At 33.8% G+C, this 18,072-nt stretch overlaps 1 protein-coding gene across 1 annotated transcript in view; it reads left to right on the plus strand.

Annotated features, from left to right (window-relative positions):
• PLCZ1 (phospholipase C zeta 1) overlaps positions 1-18,072 on the plus strand; it is a 40,157-nt gene that overhangs the window by 11,403 nt on the left and 10,682 nt on the right. Inside the window, exons 5-9 of the mRNA XM_065742521.1 lie at positions 2,299-2,443; positions 3,916-4,068; positions 5,216-5,440; positions 7,327-7,483; positions 8,988-9,104. Of these exons, the coding sequence (XP_065598593.1) occupies positions 2,299-2,443; positions 3,916-4,068; positions 5,216-5,440; positions 7,327-7,483; positions 8,988-9,104 (797 nt within the window). The remainder of the gene's footprint in view (positions 1-2,298; positions 2,444-3,915; positions 4,069-5,215; positions 5,441-7,326; positions 7,484-8,987; positions 9,105-18,072) is intronic.

The raw sequence follows: 18,072 nt of genomic DNA on the forward strand, positions 1-18,072 counted from the left end.
TATATTTGTCATGACTTCGGCTGGGGTAATTAAAATTTGTGATTTTTTTTGTTTTGTTTTGTTTTTGTTGCTCTCTAGATATTCTCTAATAGCTTCCAATCATCAGAACATTAGTGAATCTGTTTCTAGTGGTATTTAAAATTATATGAGGGAAAAACTGTGTTGCTTAAAATAATTGCAAACATGATATAAAACCCCTTCACTTCTTGTTTTCCAATGGGTATATACAATATATGTTAGAAAATAAGGACAGGTACAGCTAAAAACATCTTCAAGTTATTGTTAACATGTAAAGGGCGGAACTTAAAGGACAGAACCAAAATAAGGTAAAATAATGTACAAGAAATTCTTAATTACAAGGGCTGCTCCAATAGTAATGTCTTCTTTTTTTAAAATGTTGGCCACAATGTTGAAGGCAGATGTTGGTGGTATGGAAGTAGAGGCTGAACCTACCCACCAATATTCCGTTACATTTTGTTATCATGTGACACAGGTGGCGGCAGAGGGGCAGTCTGGCAAAACGACGTCTGATATCAAAGTGGGTTCAAAGTAAAAGGGTGTCATTGAATTCCTCCATGCAGAGGAAATAACACCCCTGATGTTCATAGATGCTTGCTGAATGTATATGGAGGTGAAAAATTGGATGTGAGCACAGTGAAGTTCTGTGTGATGCTTTTCAGCAGTGGCAACAGTGACGTAAAAGACAAATCATGTTCTGGTTGGTTGGTTGCATGATGGCCACATGCAGCTGTCACAACTCAAAATGAAGAGCATCTCAATCAGCTCATCTGCACGAATAATCTGAATACAACTAGGGAACAATGTCTAGAGCTGAATATTGGCTTTAAGGTGTTGGAAATGATGGTGGCAATGTTGGAATACTCTAGTTTGTACGAGGTTATTCCCAGGAATGTTCACACTGAAATGGAAAGAAGACTGTATGCAAGGACCTATTGAATCAATACAAGGCTAAAAGTGATCATGTCATTACTGATGATGAGATCTGTCAGCAATGTGAGCCAGAACCAAAACAGCAATCTACAGAGTGGCAATGTGTGAATTCCCGTTTGAAGAAAACATTCAACATACAGCCCTCAGTGGCTCAAGTAGTACAGTACATTGTAGTATACTACAAGTTACACTGATGTTTGGGATAAGGAAGGGGTGGTCCTTCTGGATTTCCTTGAATCGGGACAAACTACCAATTCTAACCACCATACCAGAAAATGGACAGAGATGATGGCCTGGACTTCTAGAGTCAGGCTAGAGAAGAAGTCTGTTCTGTTGCAAGATGATAATGGCAGGCCCAGTACCATTTGGAAGATCATGGAGCGTGTTTGTCAGTCTTAGTTGGACTGTCTTACTACTCCCTGCACATAGTCTGGATTTGGCACTTTCTGACTTTCGTCTATTTGGGCCAATGAAAGACTGGGCAGGCAATGTTTTGCTAGCAATTGTGCTGTCAGCAGCTGTGAAACAGTGGATCACATCCTCTGTTGCAGGTTTTTACGAGTGTGGCACGCAGGCTCTTGTTCATCAGTGACAAAAATGTGCAGCAAATGATGGTGACTATGCTGAGAAATTGTGTTTTGTAGTTGAGAATTTGCACTGTCAAATAGTGTTACTGTATTATTTGTATCTGTCATGGTTTTCATGGAAATATATAGGAGGCATTACTTTTGGAGCAACCTACATAGTAGCAAGACAAATATTAGAAACCTAACTGATTTAAGGAGAACCATTACCCTACAAAAAATTCAAGCAGTTAATTTAAGACATCAAGGAAACTTTAGCCCTACCTCTTAGAAATCAAGTCCAAGAGAAAACAGATAAAGATTTTAAGAAACAAGCAGAACCCAATTCAAGTGTAATGATAATATAGCGATCCTTTTAAGTATAACAACTTAAAAACTTTCAGACAAATCATGGAATAACAACTAAAAAGTCATTTCAAGTATTTCTTATTCTTTTCTAAGCATCCATTTGCCAACATTCCATAGTCCTTAAAATGTTGACATTTTAAATCTCTTAATAAAGGATAATCATATAATCTATCTTCCTTCTTCCTCCTTAATGCTCTAATAAATTTTATTACCTCATATGCCTAAGGTGAACAGTAGAAAATAGAGCTCTGTCTCTTATCTTTATAACTTCTTAGAATTTATCTTTTTTTTTTTTTATTACAGACTAGTATTTTTTGTAAGATTTTTTTGTGCCTGTAAGCAGAAATACAGTGACATAAAAACAAGTGAGGTGTTTTCCTTTTAATTGTAAATTATTTCTTTTGTTCTTTCAAAGTGCTCTGTTAAAAGGATGTCGTTGTCTGGAAATAGACTGCTGGGATGGCTCAAACAATGATCCTGTTGTCTATCATGGTCACACCTTAACAAGCAAACTTTCATTTTGTTCTGTAATTCACGCAGTAGAGAAGTATGCTTTTGCGGTACGTATATATATATATGTTAGTTAAAATGCTATGGTGTTCTAATAGAGCCTGCAAATATACTGTTGTCTGAGATGCTCTGGGGTAAAAGAAATTCAAAACTTAGACAGTCCATATAGAATGGGCATTGCTAAAATAAATTACAGGAAAACTGTGCAGTCTGTTTATTAATGAATGATAAATGCATTTTGTGATTTCTTAGGTGGAATTCTTACCCAAGGAAATTTAGTCAAGGACTGAAAATGAACTGATCAACTATTTCAGAATCAGTCTAATGTTTTACTTTCCTTCTTTTATCTTGTTATATCTTTACTTCACTTATTCTTCTGTTACTAACACTGTCTTAACTGCTAAGCTCAATTTCACAAAATAGAGAAAATGTTAGGCTTGAAATGAGTTTGTTATTTATTCTGTTTCCATTTCCATTTCTACTTCTTTTTTCTTTTTCTTTTTTTAATTCACGGCGTGATGCAGAGCTTTTTGTTTGATTATTCATAAAGGCAATGTCCTTTCTGGCTACCTTGGGCAAAAGAGCAAAAGCTGGAGATCTTTTGGTATTACCTCAATCTCTTGTGTAGCCTTCCTACTAAACTTCTGCTGAAAATGATGTCCTGCAAGATAGTTAGTGTAACTTGTGTAATATGTGTACATATGTGCAGTCATACACTTACGTGGATTTTTATACACACCCATATATAGTCTATTCAGATTCAGACTGGTCTTCATCAGATGTCAGATATATCTCACCTGTCTTTGCTATTAAATAATATATTGTATAAAGGTATAACATAGACTTCATTTAAGAAACGAGTTATAGAAAAAGATGATAAAATTATATCAAGAAATAATAGTTCCTCTCAGTCTAGGCTAAGATGTGCTTCTGATAGTGGTCACTAGCAAACCCTCATCAAAAAAGTGTTAAAAATTGAATAAACATAAATGATTCTTCCTTTATAAATTGTCAATTTAGATCTTACTCAAGCAAAGATTTTATACATTAGCTGATGAATTATGAAAATTATTTACACAGTTCAAATGGATGTGTCTCCTTTGAGGCAGTCTCTAAAGTTTACCAGATTTCCCATGTTTTACTTGTCTTGCATCTTGCATGAATATTATGATGGGTAAAGAATAGAGTCCCAAGATAATATTGTGACAGTATTAAAAAAAAAAAAAGCATTGTTTTTCTTTTCTTTTTAATCTCTGTAGATTTGTTTCTATCTCCTCTTAACTTCCTGAGGATGATTATTTATCTCTTCTTTGGATTTAAGTTACCATTTCAACTATTATTTTCCTTTTCCATAAATACTGTTATCTTTGTCATTCTGCAACTAACCAGAAAAAACTAACCTGTTCAAAATGTTTTACAAATAAGAGGAAAATATGAATTACTAATGGGCATTTTGTGATATATTTTTTGGTATCTTCTTTATATTTATTAATCATAATAGACTTTAAATTCTATTTTTCAGGCATCTGATTATCCAGTTGTGTTGTCTTTGGAGAATCACTGCAGCCCTAAGCAACAGGAAATGATGGCGCAATATTTAATAAATATTCTGGGTGACAAACTTCTTACTTCAACAGTTGGTGACACAGTGGTGACTCAACTACCTTCTCCTGAGGTAATATTGTAGTTTGCTCTGTGAAAGACAGTGAAAAAAATTCTTACCTTTTTTTTTTTAAACTTCTGAAACTGCTCATCTGGCATCTGAATGAACTTTAGATGGTAAAAAATAAAAAAATAAGCAACACAAAATACATTAACATATTTTCTTTAAGAAATAAATCATACCAATTGATTGGAATTTTAGTTAACAGTAAAAGTGTACCACATTGAAGAATGTATCTGTAAAATACTAACATAGAAACTTTTTTTTTTATTGCAAAGTCTTAGATGTTGCGGTTCACATGAATACAATTTCTGGTGCTTTGTATACATTAAATGTTTTATTTTATATTCAAAAGCAATTAACTTTCCAGTACATAAATCTGCACTCCTTAAAAGCAGATGCTTTTTTCTCTGTTTATACGACCACATTTCTGATGTAGGACTGCTTCTGTAGATGAACCATACCAATATAATTTAATTCATATTAAGTCAGTTTAGTTTAAAGAAACTATGATAATTTCAGTTTTTAATATGCAGTTTTATTCAGTGTTAGAATGATTTTCAAAAACAAGATGCATTACAGCTTCCATTTTTTCACAAAAAATAAAAAGCAATCCACAAACCTTAGTTAAGTGACTTATCAAATATTCTAGAAGTTATATATAAATAAAATATATTATATTAATATTATAATATTATTATATTATTATATATTATTATTATAATATTATTATATATTATAATATTATTAACATTATATATTATATGCTATATATTAAATATAAATATTCGATAAAATTCAAACTTAGTAAATAATATATTTTGTACCTCTCTGGCCACCACCTCTGCCACTTCCTTATCTTCTTACTTCAATCTTGCTCATATCTGCATATGTGTAGTGCAGAGCTTTCTGTTTTTCCTGTTGTATTATTTGATATTCACATTCTATTGCATACTTTGATCTCCAGTGTCTGTTTCTGTTTATTTTACTTTCTTTTGAAACCAGCATCATTGATATCTGTATTCACTGTATTGTGCTCCCTCACTTCATTTTACTTAATAAATAGCTAAGGAAATATATTAAACATCATCTAAATATGAAGTTCTACAATTAGTACATACATAATTCTCATTATTACTGCTTAACCTTATATCTACAGGAATTAAAATTCAAAATATTGATAAAAAATAAGAAATGTGGAACAATTGAAGAGACTATGCTCAGGAAAGGTCAGGACAGCCGTGGTGAAACAGGGGAATTATCTGATGAGGAAAATACATCAAGTGAAGATGAGACTGATGAAAAAGCCCCTCTTCGCAAAAAGGCTGGTACAAAAAGAAAATCTGAAGATAAAATTTCACTTGCACCTCGAAAAAAGTCAAAGGTAAAAACTTACCTAATAGCTGAATTTAGGAAACACATAGTTATCTTTCAGCCTTTTTATAAAAAGAAGAAATATGCTCTTTCAAAATAGAGACTACATTTAAAATATAGTCTTTACTTAATTACTTAGAGAAATATATTTTGGAGGATGTAGTGTTTTCCTGAATCTTTCCACTCATTCCAAACTGGACCATATTTTAGTATCCAACTAAAAAAGACTTTCCCCATGCAATTCCTAAATTGCACTTGTGTTTTTCTCTTTTGAATCTTACGCTTTCCCTAGATGATCAATGACACAATAGGCTTAACTGTTGTCAATCCCAAAGCCTTCTGGAGCTATGCATGAGGGAAATCACAATGATTCTTGATGATGAAGTACAGTTTTATAACTATTCCATCCTATGGCCTAACTGTCTGTTTTGGAGATTTCCTCTGTACTGAATTTACACATTAAATGAAGCATAAACTTCTGGTTGCACTAGTACATTTTGAAGCATTTATAATAGAAAAGTTGTTGCTGTACTAATTATGTGAAGACAGTATTAAATACTACTTCTAAAAGAGATATTGTAAAAATTGGGTGTCATTTTCTTTTTGATTGACAAATTGAACTTAAACATTTTGTTAATCAAATAGTAGTAGCTCTCTTAACATGGAAATCCAGAAATCCATTGCTTTCAAAGTACTTTTTTCAACATTTAAAGTAGGCAGGATGTTCCCAGTATCTAGACAATTTTGCACATCACACTGTGATTATATGATTATACAGGTAGATTGCTCCTCGAGGCTCATCTCCCTTGAGAATATTGTTTCTGGGCTCCCACTCTATTGGACTGGGAGTATTTATTCTGTGATCCAACCCTGTCGTTCTGTTAGGAGGACAGGAGAACATTCAGATCCATACCCGAGATACCCTGGTGGCATTGTTGGCTTTGACTTCATCACTGCCTTTCACTTTGAGAGAGTTGTACTATTCAACTCTGTGCCAGTAGACTGCCAGTGCTCCTCATGGGATGTATCTCCAGAATAAATAATGCACTTAAACTTTGCATAGTTTATACCAGATGAGAATTTACTTTAAGAAGTTTTAATGGAATGTAAACATTATTGACACTGTCAGCTCTTTCTGGATACTAGCACTGATTAGGTCATTCCTGTGTTAAGTCAAATGAAGAGGTCACATAGTACCTCAGTTTAAGAGATAATAGGCTGGTAAAATTTCCAACTCACTGCCACTGTATATAAGCCTTTGTTTTTACTTGCTTTGGTAATGGAACAAGACTAAATGAAGACTTTGTCCAGAGAAATTTCCATCTTAATTAAGAATAGTGTTTGCCCAACATCAGAGCAGTACAAGTATCCTTGATTGATTTGTTTGACACGTTAAATTATTCTCCTGTAATCTATTTTTTATAGTTGAGTTTGTGCTGTCAGTGTATACACTGTCTCCTACTCCTTTTTCTTTCTCAAAGTACTTCCTACCATAATGTCTTTTGTGAAATTTTAGGTACTTAAGAACATTAAGTCGGACATGCATTTAATATATGAGTGATGTTAAGAGCCATGAAAAACAACTTTAGTTTGTATACCTGTCTGAAAAGCTGAGAAAAGTTAAAGCTGTCTAGTATTATGCCAGGAATCATGGAAAGCATTCCTATATTCACCCCACACCTACTGTGATTATCACAAAGACAGTAACCTTAGTTGTCTCTGACTAGAACAATCCTTACTATCATAAATCATATCTTAAGTTCAAATACATATTAAATGTGATGCATTTTTCAATACTTTATATGTCTATTTTGATAAGTTCTTCTGAATTGTTAATAATGTAATTTGCATTGTGATTTTTTGTGTTCCTACATTATTTTGTTCTCCAATTATTAGATGAAGAAGATGAAGATTGCCATTGAGTTGTCAGACCTTGTGATTTACACCAAATCTGAGAAGTTCGTAAGCTTTGAGCATTCGAAAGCTCATCAGAAGTGCTATGAAAATAATTCAATTGGAGAGCTTAAAGCTCAAAGATATTTAAGAAATGCAGGTATTTTCTTTTGATTTGAACAGAAAAATTGCATAATTGTTATGTTTCATTGCTTGGGCATTGGAAGGGTTAAAAAGCTTTACAAAAGTTATGTTGTCTAATTTTACTTGGTTATTTCTATAGCACTATTTTAGAAATACCTTGTAATTTTCACTGTGTTTTTATAATTTATCTGGTTTTGTGAGCAAATTTGAAATTCAGTATGGTTTTAATTTCATGTAACGTTATAAGAACAAATATAATCATGGTATAAAATTGCATTTTGGTTCATTTTTTCCTATTCAAAATGATTTAAAAGTTACATTTAAATGTAAGGAACAGATTTTTTTTTTCCGTATGCAATCTGTAGTTCTCAGTGGAGTTGAGCATCAGTACCTCTGACTCTGATGACAACTCCAGATGAGAGAATCCATGTGAAATTAATAAACTCCATAAAAGACAGTCTGTTCTTTGAATCACATCTTTCATGTGGGCCAAGCTGGATTACTGAAAACTCGTTCTGTACTAGGATATCTCCGTTTTGTTCAGCCAGTACAGCATAGTCTCTGCTGTTTTGACTCCAGCTGTCTGACAACAACCTTCAGGGAATATTAAAAGCAGAGATTGTTGACCATGAGAATGAAGTCTGCCTCAGCCCATTCATTCGGGGCCAGCCCAGCTGCCATCCACTCTTGGCAGAGATGATTCAATGGTTGGTTAGGTGAATGGTTCTAAATATCATTAAAGCAAGTAGGCTTTTGACAGCTGTCCATACTAAAAGTCCTCTCTGATCTGTCTAACATCCTAAGAAACAAAAGTAGTTCAACTAAAATAAGGGGACAGAAGGAGAATGGAAAGGATCAGAATGATGATTCTGGAAGTTTAAACCTTTCTTTTTAATCACTAAACTGGAATAGTGTAGATAGAAGTCATTCTAGATTTTCCATGTTTGTATGGTTTATGGCTTTATGGGAGGTAATAATGCTAGGAATGAGAAAATCAACAGACTTGAATAGTTCAAATCTTCTGAAGAAGGCAAAGAAGATAATAAAATGTGTTTCAGAAATTTACTACTGTCTGGTCTTGAGATGATTCATTTGATTTTTCTAAGCCTCAACACAGAAAACAATTTTAAATTATTTGATGATAGGATAGATATCTTTCCACTTGAATAACTGAAGAATGAATGGGTCGTTTTAACCAATTTCCTGCTTTGTGTCTTTCCTATTTTACAGGGGAACTGAAGGGTTTAGGGTAAAAATTGTGTATTTAGTAAGTAATAAGGTAAAGGAAATTTCTGTTAAGGAATTATTTTGGTTACTGAACTGTCAAAAAATTTGCATATTAGAAAAAAATGTTTTAAAGATATTTAATGTTTTTGAATTATGGTTTTAACCATATCTGAAAGTGTCATACGTAGTAATGCAACATGCATAGAAACGTGTTAAAATCTTATCATTTCCTTAATTTAGATCTCCATATTTTTAAAAGTGTGTTAAATAGGTTTTATGATTCTGTTTTTCAGCTAATCAGTTTGTTTTACATACTTCACGATTCATTACAAGAATCTACCCAAAAGGAACAAGAGCAGATTCTTCAAATTATAATCCTCAAGACTTCTGGAATGTGGGATGCCAAATGGGTATGTATGTTTACAAACAGTTGCATTCAAGGCTTCTCAGAGACTATAGAGATATAAAAGTTTTACCTTGCCATTGTGTATTTTGTGAGAAAGAAAGTTTCTTTTTTTCCTTCAGTGGCATCATTTTGTATTATCTACACTTCTCGTACAGTCTGCATTTTCTGGTAATTTTTATATACCAGAATCTTGGAATTCTGGTATGGAAGAACTAAAAAGATTATTTTAAATTATTTACTTGCATAATTAATATAATTAAGTCATAGCTAATTACAAATATACATTTTTGTTAAATAGCTATAGGCATATCCCAAACATTCCTGATTATTATAGTTCACTAATTCTTTTGAACTACTGTATTGGGGTTTTTTTCCCTATTAGAAACTGTGAAAAAAAAAAGTACTAACAACAAGATATTATTAATCTTTGAACCTTATTTTGTATTATTCCCAACTCAAAGACTGCACAAAAGCATGATTTAATCTTCTGAAACACTGTAGCAAAAGCATCCAACTTGCTCTTTCTTTGTGCAACTTCCTTTTTTTATTAATAATTCTATATATTTCTTTGTATCTGGCTGTGTGGAGAGTCCGAACAATAATTTATATTTTATTGCCTGTCTATTTTGGCTGCAAGTATTATCTTAACTATGTTACTTTAGGTTTAGAGGTAAAAGTGAGCATGCTAAACAGTGTAATTCCAGAAACAAAAAATAGCTCACATTCTTTTGCATTTTGTATTATTCAAATTCTATAATCGTCATGATTATTTGTCTGCTGTGGTTGAGGCATCACTAAAGAAGCTTTATAGCAGAAAGTGTGGATTTTTATCTTCTTTTCTCTTGTTATCTTTATCTCTCTCTTAAAAAAAGTATATATATATATGATATATATATAATTTATTTTTCTGCTGGAGCCCAACATTCCCTGTAGCTACTCTTTACTTAGCAAAAGAATAGAAGTAGCTGCCTGTTCAACTAAATGTAGACATTGTAAGAATGCAATTGCTTTCGTATTTTGCTGAAGTTGCCCTACAGCATTGAATTAGAAGTGTTGATGGAAAGGTATATATGTGTGATTTAGGAATCTGCACTACAATGAAATCCTCATCTGAAGTATCTGTTTGATTTTCAATGATTTTGTACAGCTGGGATGGTACTTATACAGGACATGTGTGCACATTTAATATTGTGTAGAATCCCCTGACTATGATAGCTACTGCAAAGATGCACTCAAGTGCCCATGATCAGCTGAATGCCATATCACAGCTGCCACTGTCTTCAGTGACTTAAGACAAATAAAGCATATTTAATGTCTTCCTTTCCAGTGTATTTCAAAGTAAGTTTGTACCCTGAGCAATGAAATACCAGTAACCTTGGTTTCTCTTCAGTTCAAATCAGTTTTTAATTTGAAAGTGTTAAAGATAAGCATGACTTCTCTACTCAGCAGGCTTTGGCAAATCTCTCACCTGTAAGCAGTTTCCCCTTTTTAACGGCTTTAGGCATGATCTTGCTTCATCACTTTATTTTTTGGTTTCAAAGCAATATTTTTTGAGTCATACATGTATTCTATCATTTATTCTGATTATACCAAAATCACCTGAGGGAGATTGTGGAGTGAGCAGGACAGTTTCCACAGACTTCTAGGTTCAAGAAGTGAATGAGAGTCTCGCTTTCTTACACTGCAATTCACACTCACACAGTGAAAGGTACAATTTTCACTTTGTCTTTAACACTCTGGAATTTATGTGAAAAAGTCTTTCCATCGTTATGGCCCTGACCACAAGCATTGGAGGACAGCCCCAAGCCTGAATTTGTTAATGTTTGCCAACTCTCAACCAAAAGTACATAGTGCTGTCAGGATGTAATGTGGAGTGACTAAGGAGGCTGCGTGAAATTTCCCACTCAGTACTGGCTGTTCAGTGAAAGAACTGAAATGTACTCAGATCCCCTCAAAATTCTCCCATTACAAATTCTGCTTCATGTCTTCACTATTGTATTGAGGTATAGTTTTACAGCTACTGTGGGAGTAAAAAATTACTAGCCAGTATAAATGTTGTTTCTGTGTTTTCATATACATATATATATATTTATATTTTATGGTGCATATTTGATACTGGGCTAAGCTATTGCTGGAACTATCTCACCATTACCATGCAATTTGAAATTGGTTTAATGATATTCTATCTTGATTGGTTTATCCTCACTTAACTTAGTGCTGTGCTATTCTAGGATTATTTACTTGAAGCATTTTTATATACCATTTACTTGGCATTGCTATTAAAAACTACAATGCTTGTTTCATGCCTAGAGGAAGAACTAGCCAAAAGTCCTTAATTTTAAAGGGCTTATCACACAGCAGTTTCCTAGTTTTATTTCTAGTCTTCACATCTCCACAATGATCTGTTTAAAGAATATCCATCTCCAAGAGGGGTTAAGTGCCTCTTAATGACTGCATTGACTGTCAACTTGGAATATACTTTAGTGCAAAATCATTTTGAGGATTTGCACACTAAATATATGATTTTTGCTTTGGGCCCCTTCCTGAAAGAATTAAAAATATGCAGGAAATGGTTAGATCTGCCCTCTTGGTCACAGCACTTGCATCTTCATTTAAAGGAACGCTTTTCTCATGGGAATAGGCTGATTACAAGTAAGTCTTCACATGAATTATTTCCAAGCCATGCCAGATCCAGTCTTGTTTCTCTAATCTGTTTTAGATAACTTTTTGGCTGAAATAAGACTGCATTCCGAAGTGCAGCTCTCAAAAGTCCACTCAGTGAATCTTTCACTGAGGCTTTTTCTCTGATTTAACTCATATTTCTTAATTTCTTTGTCTGTTATCAAAAATCCTACATATTTCCTCTGCTCCCTACCATTTCGCTCCGCACTCCACATGCAGAAATGTTCACTCCAGTCTCCAGGATTTTCAGATTGAGCCTGTTGTCACCTGAAGATGAGAATTCTGTATTTTTGCAAACCTGATTTTCAGAGGAAGGCAAGTTAAAAATTACAGTAAATGTACAGAGTTCCCACAAAAGCACTCTTCCATGTCACAGCGCATGCAGTGCCCATTCTCTGAAAATTGGGTCTCATCAGATCAGGATAGGTTTTGTGCACAAAGAGGTCTTATGGACAAAAATACCTACAATAACATCCTATGGTTTAGAAAAAATTAGTATTCCTCCTGCACACAACTGCAGTGTAGCACTGGAAAGAACTGGTTTGTTATATCCTTATCTTCTTTTTATTTACTAAATAAAATGGAATGTAAAAATTTATGCATGGGAAGAAAATTCAGGACAGCTATTGAAATAAACAGATATGAATTGTTTTATATAGGCCGAGGAAATCAGAGCAAAAAATAAAATATAATAAAATAAAACAACGCAAACAAAGCAAAAGAAATTCTCAGTTGAAAATTAAGAGAGAAATAAATATCCTTTTGAATACATCCTTTGTATACAGTAGAAAACATTTTCCCATATATTACAACAATCTACAGGTCTGACCAAATCATCATAAGTTACACAAGAAAGCCTTGGTATGGCAGATACAGGATTTTGTTTTAGAAGAACTCGTATAGACCACATGTTTTCTGAAGCACTCATAAAAATTTATATGCAACTGTGAAGGATCCAATATTTGTATAATGGAACTTTCTTATTGAAAATTTAGTTATGGCTTGGGAGATTGAAATGCAGCCTAGCATTTATATCATATCTGTCTTGTGGCTAAATTTTGTGCGCAACAGTATGACAAATTGCAACGCATGAAAAGATAAGTGTAAAGGAACACTCTAAGCAGTTCTGAATTTAAACTCTGAAGCTTATCTATGGAAAAGAAAACCAGTTATTTAGATCTTGTACCTAGCTTGTTCAGCAGGAACTGACGATCAGTATGGCCTAGGTAGGACTATGAATGACTGAAAACATAAAGGCAAGGCAGATTTTGGAAGACCTCCTAAAGAAAACAGAAGGCAAAGGCTCACTAATTTACTTTTCAGTTTTAAGTTTTTGCATATTTGCAGTGAAAGTATGTTTTCTTCTCTTTCTGGGCAAATAGCAAAACAAGAGACAACAGAATTGATTTTTTTTCCTAAGATCAATTAAACAGGTTATGTTTGACATTAGGAAATTTAAATATTCCCACAGTCTTAATGAAAACTATCTTTCTGAATAAGTGATGAAGTGTCAAATCTAGTGGAGGAATTTCTAAAATAATGAAATAGAACTTAAGGGAAAACAGGTTCTCCAAATTGAAAGATGGTGGAATATCACTTTTTCTTTTAATTATACACATTGCTTGTTTTCCAGTATGATAATTTTTTATTCTTGTTTATGATTTCTACTGGACTTTTTTTTTTTCTAACACAGAAAAAGTGTAAAGTAAGCCTTTTCTATTTGGTCTTTTTCCACTGCTAATGGTACACCTAAAACAGAGAATAGTCACTGCATTATAGCTTTGAATGGTAGCTGCTTGAATTTCTAGTGCAATCTGTGAAGTGACATGTCTTGGTGTTGCTATTAGCATGTCTGGCTAGAATGTTGCTAGAATGTTGCTAGAATGTTGCTAGAATGTTGCTAGAATAGAATAGAATAGAATAGAATAGAATAGAATAGAATAGAATAGAATAGAATAGAATAGAATAGAATAGAATAGAACAGAACAGAACAGAACAGAACAGAAGTTGCTAGAATGCCTTAACAGCTCTTTACAGTATATCTTATTGCAGTTATACCCTTAATGAGCACTCTGAACATAGGATTGTGATCCTTAAAATCTTGTAGAGAACTCAGCTCTGATCAATGAGAATAAGATGAGGAAGGCAGGTACATCACTTTGATTATTTGACATCTACAAGGGCTTCCCCCAAAGTAATGTCTCCTATTTTATTATATTGGTCCATGATGTCAGAGAATGTTGGTGGTATGGCAGTAGAGGCTGAACCTTCCTGTTGATATTTTATTTTACTGCCATGCAACATATGGCAGCAGAGGGACATCCGACAGAATGGCATCTGACATGGAATTGCAGATGAAACAAAGGCATGGAACTGAATTCCTCCATGCAGAAAAAGTGGAGTACATTGACATTCCTTGATTCTTGCTGAACTTAGACAAAGACTAAACAGTGAATGTGAGAGCAGTGAGGTGGTGTGTGGTGTATTTCAGAAGTGGCGACAGTGATATGAAAAGCAAGCCACTTTCCATACATCCATGTAGATTTTTTATGAGTGCAGCATGCAGACTCTTGTTCATTACTGGTGAAATTGCTAACGCTCATGACGATGTAGAAAAATAGTGTTTTGTAGCTGAGAATTTGCTTTGTCAAATAGTGTTATTGTGATCTTTGCATCTGTTGTAGTCTCCACTACTTTTGGAGTGATTTCTGCAGAAACCAGCCACTTAACAGAAACTCAGACGAACTGGTTACAGATTTTTTTATACCAAGATTGAAAGAGGTCATCTCAAAACAAGGAAATAAATCTGACATATCATTACACCTCATGGCAGAAACCACTCAGGCTGTTCTGGGCTGGTGTTCTCGTGATCTGGAGTTCATTCTGTATTTGGATTGCTGTGGCCTTACCCCACAGTCATGGACAGTATGCTGTAAGGAAGACAGGAAAGATTTCCTGCTAGTTTAGAAGAAAAGTAATACCATGGAAGAATGAGAGTAGAAAGCATAAAAAAAAAACAAAAATATTTTCATTGCCCACTCAATCTCACTTGAGCTTTCAAGGGCAGAAGTAGCTATCGTGGGTTAGGTTCTGTCTTGCAGAAAGGATGTATATATCTGTTATTACTCTCTTTCTGATTTGCTTTTAACAGTTCAAAAATTCATCTTTAGGGAGTGAAAACTAAATCTTGCATAAGTGAATTAAATCTTACTCAATTCTGTTGTATGTTCTGGAAAGGTAATAGTACTATGCCAAAAAAAAAAAAAAAGTGCATATTATTAACAAAGTCATGCAATTGAAACAAAATCCATATATGTAACAGGACATATGGCTATAATGCTTTATGGAACTCAATAAAAGCTGTTTTTTCACACCTTACTGTTGCTCCCAAATGTCCCCAACTCAATGGGATAGCTACTAGAATTATAGAGTCCAGGGATATCATAATTTCATAGTGAAAATGGGCCCTCTTTTGGTTATGGTTCTCCTTAAGTTCAATAACCAGATTCTCACTAGCTCTAGTGGAGCAGCTAATTCCTATAAGGTGGAATGGACAGTTATCTCTGGATAAATTGAACTATTTCAGCACACTTGCCTTTCTGCTGATATGAATCCGTCGGCTAGGAGGTGTCTTGAATAAAGCTTTCATATTCTTCTGACAGGAACATCACTAACTGACAAGTTTGTGACGAAGCTCTTGATTACTCTGGAGCTTGTTTCTTGTTAGACAGTTGTGGAAGATTTTGTGTTTTTTTGGTTTTGTGGGTAATAAAAGCTGGAACTTTTAAGAAAATAACATAGAATTTTTCATTTTGTCAGCATTCTGTTGACAATAACCATGAAATAACTGCAGACAACTAATAAAACGCTAAATAACTTACCTGAAATCTAGTCGTTTTAAAAGAAATACAGAAGAAACTACAGGGACACAATTGCCTCTGAACTTTCTGTTGACCTTGTTCTAAATGCTGGTTTTGAAAGTCAGACTGAAGCAAAAAAGCAAAGCTGATTGTATGCTGTGCTCTGCCAGGAAACACTAGGTAAGCAAATTAAGAAAATATTTTCAAAAAATTTCTATTTCATGTTTGAAGAAAATGGAATGACAACTAAAATATGCTGAGACTTACACTGAAGTAACTTTCAATCTGACATATTTGTTAAATAACAACAAGCAATTTAGATTTTAGATACGATAGTTTATCAGAAGTACTTTAGGTACTTTTCCCATGAGAACCTCAGGAGAAAGGATCTGTAATTGAAACCTGTTGTAGAAATTCTTGTGTAATGGAGAGTGGATGGTTTTTAATCACCTGACATCTATTTTCCAGTAGAGCTACTTGTAATTAAGTAGGAGCAATGTCAGCAATTACGAACACTAGAATGATTGAATTCTTAACATTTCCTTTGATAATGTCTATAGAGCAGCAGTTTTGAGTTGGCCCAAAGACAATAAGGATAGGCTGACTGCATATGCTGAGCATGATGTGTCAGACAGCTATGCATACCACTCAGTTTGCAGATGAGTAATTCCTGTTACTACAGCAGAATACTTCATGATGTAAGCCATTCATAAATTGAGTTTCTGTGGAATGAGAGTATCCATTTCAAAACGCATCAGCAAAAAGTGTAACTAGAAATGACAATTTAAGCAAATTTATTAGTCAAAAAAAGAGGTGTGACACAGCTTGTCAAAATTAATACTTACAAGTAAAGTGTCCTTTTTTTGTGGTAAGACAATTAGTCCTTGTTCATAACCTTTTTTTTTTTTCATCACACTCATTCACTGCCTTGGCAAGGGGGCTGAAGTAGCATAAAGATTTGAAAAAAAAAAATGACTCTCAACCTCAGGGCAAAGGAGATGTTGAGGAGATTTAAAAGACTGACTTTGGATGTTTTTGGCATGAGCTTGAATTTACAAGCATCCAGGGATGTCAGTGAGGATCAGAGGGACATGTCAAGGCAGGACCAGAATAGCAGGTAATACTCAGGCACAGAGCAGTCTGAGAAGAATGTCATACTTTTCAGTCTAAGTTTTTCTAGTTACTAAAAAAAAAAAAAACAACAAAAAAACAGATGGAAAAGGTGTTTAAAATTCACAGTCTTTCACCATTATCCTGTGTTATGTGTTTTGGCCTCTTAGTGATAAAGCACATTCTGTACAACTAGTGTAAGAAGAGGGTTTTCAGGGTGTGACAGTATGTATTGGAGCAAATTCCATCAGAATGCATTTTAGACTGCATACTATTTTCAGTTTACTAAAAGGTAAATATTCTTTGTACTTAAGATAGAAATCAGTGTTACAGTTATCATTCAGATGAGAAACGTAGTATCGTATTTTAGTTTGATAGAATCTATTTACTACTGATAAAGTTCTGGGCGCTATGTATGCTGCTTTTGATAAATTAATCTTTCCTTCCTGATATACTTAACAGTTGACAAATTTTCATGGTGTTATGGTTTATTCTTACATCAAATATTTTTAGTTGATTTTCAAGTTATTGAATGTCCTCTCTTTTCATTCACATCTTGACCCAACTAACACTTGGTTAGCATGTTTATGCAGGCTGTGGATTAATCCTTTTAAAAGATGCACCACTAAAACAAAAATACTGTGTGGACTACGCAGTCATCTAAGGACTTCTGAAAATGTTTCAAAAATTTGGCGTTAATGGGTTGGGTGCAGCTGTGACCTGTATGTGACAAGAGAGGATACTCTGTAAATGCCCATCTGGCAGCCTTAACATAGAATACATGCAGTATCTTCAAATCCAGATACACAGATCATCATATAATAACCAATAACAAAATAAGACAGATCACGAGGATATGGTCCTGTTTTCATAGTATTTCCTGTTTTGTAGAATTCACTTTATATATTGGAAATCTAAGGCATAAAAGACAATTTTTCTGATATACTTTGCATCTGTGAGTCTTGGAGTATTGCACTTACTGCGAGCAGCCCATTTTCAGGGCGTAGGCACCTGGAAAGAACTAAGACTGATCAAAGCATGTTGAACTATCACTTCAGATTCAAATGAGAGAAGTAAATCATGGAGCTAGGAACAATGGCACTGAGTGCTTTTTGCATATATTTTTGGAATTTGCATAGAATCCAGACAATTTGAGATGGATTTTAAATGACATAAAATACAGTTAAGTAACTTATTTTAGTGAAAATTAGGTGATAAAATCGTGCTTATCCATTTTAAAATCTTTCCTTTTAAATGCAGACAATATATTAAACCTCTGAATTGTATTTCAGCTAATAGTGTCAGGAAGATAAGAATAAA

The sequence above is a fragment of the Cyrtonyx montezumae genome, unplaced genomic scaffold (genome assembly GCF_038088225.1).
Source record: "Cyrtonyx montezumae isolate F1298 unplaced genomic scaffold, pur_monq_1.0 scaffold_3, whole genome shotgun sequence".
In the NCBI taxonomy this organism is placed as follows: domain Eukaryota; kingdom Metazoa; phylum Chordata; class Aves; order Galliformes; family Odontophoridae; genus Cyrtonyx; species Cyrtonyx montezumae.